Source organism: Arachis ipaensis, chromosome B10 (genome assembly GCF_059453495.1).
Source record: "Arachis ipaensis isolate K30076 ecotype BB chromosome B10, ASM5945349v1, whole genome shotgun sequence".
Lineage (NCBI taxonomy): Eukaryota > Viridiplantae > Streptophyta > Magnoliopsida > Fabales > Fabaceae > Arachis > Arachis ipaensis.
This window is the reverse complement of record NC_142435.1, coordinates 32,046,946-32,055,852: the sequence shown is the minus strand read 5'-3', so window position 1 is coordinate 32,055,852 and position 8,907 is coordinate 32,046,946. Positions and strand designations below refer to the sequence as shown.

Here is an 8,907-nt window from a genome sequence, read left to right as displayed (position 1 = left end):
ATGAATAATTTGGTATATCATTAGTTTTTACGTGTTTTAATTATTAGAAAATATAAACGATGATGAAAAGGATTTATTAAAATAGTACAGCATAAATGCAAAATTATTTTATTTCACATTTATTTTTGTACTATACTCCTAACACATTAGAGGAATTGGATTATATCTTGGTACGATCACTAATATTAAAAAATTAGCAACTCTATCCTAACAAACTTCTTTCTCAAAATCTCGCCTTAAAGTCGGTCACAAAGATCTCGGCTGAAACCGACGACTAATTCAGCCTCAATCAAACTATAAATCAGGGTGAGGGCCGACGGCATGGGGCAAAGCATTCAACACCATCCTACTAATTATATACTCATTTTCTTAAGTGATTCTTCAATGACTTGAGCGTCGGAGTCCTTTTTGCAGGTACCACGCTTAGGTCCGAGTTTACGAGGGTACTCCAATTTTAGATCGAGCTGTCAGACGCCTCGGAGTAGTGAGAGACCGATGTATAGTTCAGAAAGAGTATCCTTTCCAGAATATTTGGCGCCCACCGTGGGGCCCCGCCTCGATTTTTAATTTTGATCTAACACTACTAGATTCGACTTGTATCTTCTTTTCTTTGCAGAAGCCAAACTATGACGGATCATTCATTAACTCCGCAAGTCAACCCAATCAATGGCGAACTCTTGGCTGCCAATGCTGCTCTACAGGCAGAAAACCAACAAATGGCCGAACTGTTAGCAGCAATGCAGAACAACGGCAAAGAAAAGAACGATAATAAAAAAGTCAATAACAACCTCCACGAGGAACACCAATCAGATTCGAACGTGAAAACAGGAGAAATACCTCCCAAAATAGAAAGACGACGGACTGGCCCTTTTTCTAAAGAAATAGTGAATTTTAAAATGCCTAAGAATTTTACACTCCTAATGACTTTGACACCGTACAAGGAGATCGGAGATCCTAAAGTTCATGTCACAAAATTCGAATATATGATGTTTCTCAATAGTGAATCCGATTCCATCTTGTGCCGATCTTTCCCCACTTTTTTAGATGGAGCTGCTTTATTATGGTTTTGTAATTTACCTGTAGGTTCGATATCCAGCTTCGACGAATTTGCCAAATTGTTCATAAACCACTTCGCAGCATCCAAAATCTACGTGCGAGATTCAGACTATCTCAGTACGATCAAGCAAGGACAATACGAGAGTCTAAAAGACTACATGACGCGCTTCACAATAGTGGCCATGGAAATCCCAGACCTCAATCCAGAGGTACAGCTACATGCAATAAAGAGTGGCCTCCGACCTGGAAAATTCCAGGAAGTAATAGCAGTTGCAAAGTCGAAGACATTGGAAGAATTTAGGGACAAAGAAAATGGAAAAATTGAAATTGAAGAATTATGTGAAACTTGGAGAAATGAAAGACCATCATCTCGAAAGGAAGAGGAGAAACTTCCCAGGTCTCAAAGCAAGGATTTCAAAAAGCCTTTCAAGTTGACACCAAAGTTTGATTCATACACCAAGTTCAACACCAAAAAAGAGGACATCATCAAAGAAATACTACACAACAAATTAATAAAACCACCGAAAAAAGCAAGCATATATCAAGATCAAAAGTATGTAGACAAAAGCAAACATTGCGCATTTCACCAGAAGTATGGCCATACCACTGACGAATGCATAGTAGCCAAAGACTTGTTGGAGAGACTAGCAAGACAAGGCCTAGTAGATAAATATGTCACTTCCAGAAGCCAGAAGGAAGCAACCAAAGACACTGACAAACCGAGCTATAACTCTGATCATAAGGAAAAAGGAGCTTAGCATGGACCAGTTGAAACTACTGCTTCTAAAGGAAGAATAAATTATATTTCAAGTGGTTTTTCAGGATGAGAAGCTACTGAGCCATGATGACAATGGAAGGATCTCGTCAAGAGACCCACACCTCGGCCCTAGCTGCCCAAATTGCTTTCAGCGCATCTGACTTCAAATCGTAGTGCCCTAACTTGGACGATCTGGTGGTAATCTCAACCCAAACGGGGGAGCTAATAGTTAAAAAGGTGCTACTCAATCCAGGGAACAGTGCCGACGTATTATTCTACTTCACATTCAAGAAGATGCAATTCAACGACAAAGCACTGCAACCCACAAATGGAGAATTAGTAGGGTTCTCGGAGAGAGCGTCCCCGTATTAGGTTATGTATGGTTAAGAATGATGCTAGGAGAGTCTCCGAACTCAAAATCCCTAGATATTCAATTTTTAGTAGTTGATTATACTAGCCCTTACAATATTATTTTGGGACGTCCGACCTTTAACTCTTTTGGAGCTATTGTCTCTACGGTTCACCTCTGTGTTAAGTTTTCTGTGCAGGACAATATAGTGGCAACGGTGCATGCCGATCACAAAGAAGCTAGACAATGCTATAATGCAGGTTTGAAAACCATCCCAAAGGAGATTATCCCAAGGGTCAATTCGGTTTACAACTTGGAGAGCATCCCAACATTGGCTGAGTTGGATCCAAGGAGCAATAACAGTCGTCCAGCCCCAACAGATGACCATGAAAAGGTACAACTAGGGAAAGCCGACCAATGTACTAACATTGGTTTTGTTTTCTCTGCAGGAACAAAACAAGATTTGATTGAAATATTAGGATCAAATTCCGACCTCTTTGCATGGAAACCTGCAGACGTGCCAGGATGTGATCCGAACTTCATATGCCACAAGCTAGCGGTCAACCCTAATGTTCGACCCATAATACAAAAGAAACAAAACTTGGGTACGGAGAGAAGAAATGCAGCAATGGCAGAAACACAAAGTTAATTGATGCAGGTTTTATCACAGAACTTCACTTCTCGTCGTGGCTAGCAAACGTAGTAATGGTAAGAAAGAGCTCGGAAAAATGGCATATGTGCGTGGATTTTACAGATCTAAACAAAGCTTGTCCAAAAGACTCTTACCCACTGTCAAATATTGACAAACTCATAGACGAAACCTCAGGGTTCCAAGTGCTCAGTTTCATGGATGCCTATTCTAGTTACAATCAAATATTAATGCACTTTGACGACGAAGAAAAAACAGCATTCGTAACTGACCAAGGTAATTTTTCCTATAAAGTCATGCCTTTTGGATTGAAAAATGCAGGAGCTACCTATCAGCGATTAATGGACAAGGTCTTCAAATATCAGATTGCCAGAAACATCAAAATATATGTTGATGATATGGTAGTCAAATCAAGCTCGGTTCAACAGCATAAAGTTGACCTTAATGAGATTTTCCAACAACTGGAAATGTACAACATGAGGTTAAACCCAGATAAATGTGCATTCGGAGTACATGGAGGAAAATTTCTCGGATTCTCATTAACAAACAGGGGGATAGAAGCCAACCCTGACAAATGTTAGGCCATGATAAACATGCAATTAGCTCGGTCTATCAAGGAAGTGCAGCAGCTCACAGGTTGCCTAGTGGCCCTATCCCGATTCTTGCCCACAGCAGCTGCCAAGTCATATCACTTCTTCAACACCCTCAGAAAGTCCGAGAATTTTGTCTGAACAGATGAATGTGAAAAAGCCTTTATCAAATTCAAAAACCTCCTAGGTTCACCACCCATACTTCAGAAGCCCCAACAAGGTAAACCCCTTTACTTATTCCTTTCAATTTCAACTAACACGGTTAGCTCCATGCTTGTAACAGAAACAGGAAAAGAATAACACCCAATGTATTTTGTGAGCAAGGTACTGTAAAATGCCGAAACAAGATACCCGACGATAGAAAAACTAGCATTTGGACTTATCGTCATAGCTTAGCGCCTACGACACTATTTCCAGACACACCGAATAATAGTTCAGACTGGTCGGACCCTACGTCAAATATTATCAAAGCCAGATCTTATAGGACAGCTCACAAAATGGTCAATAGAACTCTCAGAATTTGACATCTCATATCAATCACGAGGATTTCCTAAGGCCCAAGCGTTGGCTGACTTCATTTCAAAATTCGCCAATACAGAAGGAACAGTCACAGAATGGGAACTATATGTAGATGGCGCATCGAATGAAAGCGGATGTGGGGTCAGGATCTTGTTAAAAGACAATGCTGGAGTACATGCCGAACAGTCAATCAAATTTCTTTTTCAAGCAACCAATAATCAAGCCGAATATGAGGCACTGCTGGCAGACTTAAGGCTAGCAAAGAAAATAGAAGTAAAAAACCTGAAAGTATATTGTGACTCTCTCCTTGTGGTACAACAGGTAATTGGTCATTTTTAGGTGCAAGATCCACTCCTAGAAAAATATTTAAATTCGGCACAAAATATGATACACCATTTTAGAAATTTTGAAATAACCCATATACCTAGAGAAAAAAACTGTAGGGCCGATATTTTATCTAAGCTAGCTACATACAGAGTAACTGGTTCATCAGAAATATTGTCCCATCTTACACTAACAGAACCGAGTTTAGATGTCAAATCTTTTTTAAGTGTGTCACAGGAAGAGGACTGGCGAAGCCCATTCATTCACTATCTAAGAATTGAAGAAATACCAGAAAATGAAAATCCGAGGTGTTTCAGGCACAAAGCAAGCAGTTACACTGTAATTGGAGATGACCTATACAAACGAGGGTTCTCCCGACCGTTACTTAAATGTCTCGGCCAAACCGAAGCAGAAGCTGCCATTGCCGAGGTTCATGACGGCATTTGCAGCCACCATGCAGGAGGTCGGAGCTTTGCCACGAAAATTTTATGCGCATGATACTACTGGCCGACGCTACGTGAAGACTGCAGAAATGAGGTACAAAAGTGTGATGCATGTCGAAAATGCGCACCACTCATTCATAGCCCGGCCGAATTGTTGCATACTTCGGATGTCACTTGGCCTTTTCACAAATGGGGAATAGACATTCTCGAACAATTTCCGGTATCACCAGGACAGGTAAAATTCCTATTTGTAGCTATTGATTACTTTACAAAATGGATAGAAGCACATCCACTTGCGAAAATAACGTTGGATAAGGCCTTAAAGAAAAAAAATTAACAGATGTTAAGGGACGTTGGGCCGAACTCATACTAGAAATATTGTGGAGCTATAACACAACACCACAATCCACAACAAAAGAAATTCTATTCCGATTAGTGTACGGCACGGACTGCATGATTCCCATAGAAGTCGATCAGGGTTCAACTCGAACTGAATACTTTGACGAAAGCGCTAATATAGAAGCTAGATCGGCCAAGCTTGACACAATAAACAAAGAACGAAGCCTAACCGAACTCAGACAGAGATCTACGCAATTGGCTATGCAAAGACAATATAATAAGAAAGTGCGACCGAGAACACTAAAACAAGGAGACTTGGTGTTAAGGCAAATAGAGGAAGTTTGAAAACCCCCAGGGCATAGGAAATTAGCTGCTACTTGGGAGGGTCCCTTTCGAATCTCAAAAGTTGTTGGAAAATGAGCCTATTGTCTTGAAACACTGGATGGAACGGCCCTACCCAACACGTGGAACATTTCATCTCTGAAGATTTATTATTGTTAACTTCTCCTTGAAAACAAGATGAAGTGACCAGGTGCTCTTTTTCCTAATCACGAGGATTTTTCCTAAGAGCAACTCCAACGCTTCAGTTCCAATAACACTTTTTTTGACAGAGTTCCCAACCGTTGAAGGGAAGTGGAGAAGGGTCCTCACACGATTTTCAAGTGAAATGAGTCTCTCTGAATAGGGACTTGGGATAACCAATAATAACTTGCCAAATGGCAAGTTATTATTTAAACAAATAATTATATTATAATAAATAATTATATTAAATAATTAAATTATAATTAATTTAGTAATAATTATAATAAATAATTATATTAAATAATTATATTTTTATTTAAATAATAATTTATATTAATTATTTAAATAATAATTAAATCGTAATTAATTTATTAATAATTATAATAATTAATTAGATTAAATAATTAAATTTCTATTTAATTAATAATTTATATTAATTATTTATGTCATAATTAATATTGAATATTATTTATATTGTTATATTAAATTATAATTAATTAATTTATTTACATTAAAAAATAAATTTAATTTTTACACCTTCCAAAATAATTGTTGGTTGGGTTGGTTATTTTTATTTTTAAAATTTAAAATACTAACCACATTATTAAAATTAGCTGTTACAAAACTAGCTGTTACAAAATTAGCCATTGCAAACTAGCCATTACTATGTTATCATTATTATTAATAAATTAATATTTTATTACTCTATATATACCACTTAGATACACTTCTATTCTCACACTTTCTACTACTCTTCTTCATCTTCTTCCAAGTTTACGAAATTAAGGTTCTGCTGATATTATTTTTTGTTTAAAAAAATGGATCCAAACCAACTCAACTCTTTTTTCAATTACTTACAAAATTTTTCTTAAATTCCAAATACCCAACAATCTCGAACCTCAAACTTTCAAGTTCCAAATCCAAACTTCACACTACCGAATACATTTCAAAATCCAAATCCACAAAATCTTTCTATTTTCAATTTTCAAGCTCCTTATAATAATCAATTTCCTATATTCCAATCGCAAAATCAAAATTTACAAACACCACATTTTCTATTTTCATCCATATTTAACCCCTCTATCGAAAATGTTACTCCAACTTCCTTGCCATTTCCAACTCAATTAAGTGCATCAAGACATAACTCATCTGATGTTGGTGGCTCTTCTAACCCATCCTCTCAGACTCCTATACAATCTAATCCAAATTCGTAATATTCAGATTTTGCCAACCCTCGTGGATTAGATGCTATCACCTCAATGATGATGATATTGAAGATCGGAGGCAAGATAGTATTCAACACTGGCATTGGAAAGAGGATGAGATGCTGATCAGTGCATGGTTAAATATTTCAACTGACCCTATAGTTGGTACCGATCAAAAGGGAAAAATATTTTGGAGTCAAATTCACAGCTATTATGAAGAATTTTGCTCCGACATGACAAGGGGGTAGTTGCATGTAAGAAACGATGGTATAAGATCAACAAGGCTGCTGCACAATTTGCTGGTTGCTACGATCAAGCTAGTCGAAACATAAGGAGTGGTTCGAACGTTGATGATATAAAGGAGTTGGCCTATAAACTTTATTCCACAAATTATGGTAAAAAATTTACTTTTGAGAGGCATTGGAACATGCTTCGTTTAGAGCAAAATGGAGAAGCCAACTACCTACACAGAGTGGCGGCTCAAAGAGAACCAAAGTTAATACAACTAGAGCATACTCATCCTCATCAAACCCAGAAACACCGTTGGCTGACGAACCCGGTGTGGACTCTCCCGTTTGCCCACAAGGATCAAAGAAGAGCAAGCGAAAAGGTAAGAAAAAAGCACAAATGTCTAAAGATTTTAGCGAAAAGAAATCATCGGTTGTTAAAAAATTATCTCTCATGGAAGATATTAAGAATGTTAGAGAAAATGAACTAATGGATAGGGAAAAAGAAAGAGAAGAGGAGAGGGAATATAGAGCAAAGATTATGGCAATCAAATAGAAGGAGTTACAAATTCAAGCGGCAATGAAAGAACAAGAATTACAAACTCAGAGGTATATTAAAGAAATGGAGATAAATGCAAAAGAAAGGGAAATGGAAAGGATGGCTAAGGAAAGGGAAAAAAATCGATATGCAAATACTTAATGCTAACACATCTACAATGAGTGAAAAACGACGAGCTCTTCATGAGATTGCATGTGAAAAAATAATCGCTAAGTGGTTTACTTAATGGTTCCTTGTATTCGTAGAGTTATGTAGTATGTTCTTATTTTTATTGCGTATTACTGGTATGTGATGTAGTCTGTTTTATTTATTTCTGATGTAACTTTTTAAATTAGTCAATATTATTGTGCCATTATTGTTCATGAAAGTGACCGTTGCAAAACTAGCCGTTTTAAATTTAGAAAAAAAAAACTTGTCGTTAAGTAGTCGTTGCAAAACTAGCCGTTGCAAAACTACTCGTTAAGTAGCCGTTGTAAAACTAGCGGTTGAGGAGTAGGTACTTATTGCAGATAAACATATAAATATCAACTATCAATGACTCTGCAACTCCACTTCAACTCTTGTTTCTCACCTCGAAAGAGAACTAAAAATTACATTTCTACATATGGCTAGAAATTTTGATGATATGTTTAATGAGGCTTTGTATGACAAAAGAAGACGGCAAGATAACACACTCATAGATAATTGGATCGATGAGTGTTTACTCGAAGATTCAGAAGAAGAAGATATCAATAGAAGCTCTATCCCAACTCCTCGTAGATGGATCAACAGAGATTGAGAAGCAGGACATGATCGCCTTTTCCAAGATTACTTTGCAGATGAACTGGTGTATAATGCTGACATTTTCCAATGGAGATTTTGAATGAGAAGACATGTGTTCTTTCGGATAGTAGACGCTCTCTCAAACGTCTATCCGTATTTTCAACAGAGGGTTGATGCAACTGGAAGAAGAGGCTTGTCACCACTCCAAAAATGTACCGCTGCGATACAGATGTTAGCATATGGCATAGCAGCTAATGCTGTTGATGATTATGTGCGCATAGGCAAGAGCACTACAATTGAATGCTTGGAAAAATTTGTTGAAGGTGTCATTTCAGTGTTCGAGGATGAATACTTGCAAAAACTAAATCCAAATGATGTACGACGCCTGCTACAAATGGCGGAGGGTCGTGGCTTTCCTAGCATGTTGGGTAGCATTGACTGCATGCATTGGCAATGGAAAAATTATCCAAAGGCGTGGAAAGGTATGTACATGAGTGGTTATCGTGGGGTTGCAACCATAGTACTTGAGGTTGTAGCATCTTCAGACCTTTGGATATGGCATGCGTTCTTTGGAGTTTCTTGTTCAAATAATGATATCAACATGTT

General features: G+C 37.6%; 1 protein-coding gene across 1 annotated transcript; it reads left to right on the top strand.

The window, feature by feature from the left end:
- Nucleotides 1–626: 626 nt before the first annotated feature.
- Nucleotides 627–1,814, top strand: LOC107620476 (uncharacterized). Its single transcript, XM_016322626.1, has one exon. The coding sequence runs from the start codon at nucleotides 627–629 to the stop codon at nucleotides 1,812–1,814; it is 1,188 nt and encodes a 395-aa protein (XP_016178112.1).
- Nucleotides 1,815–8,907: the final 7,093 nt, after the last annotated feature.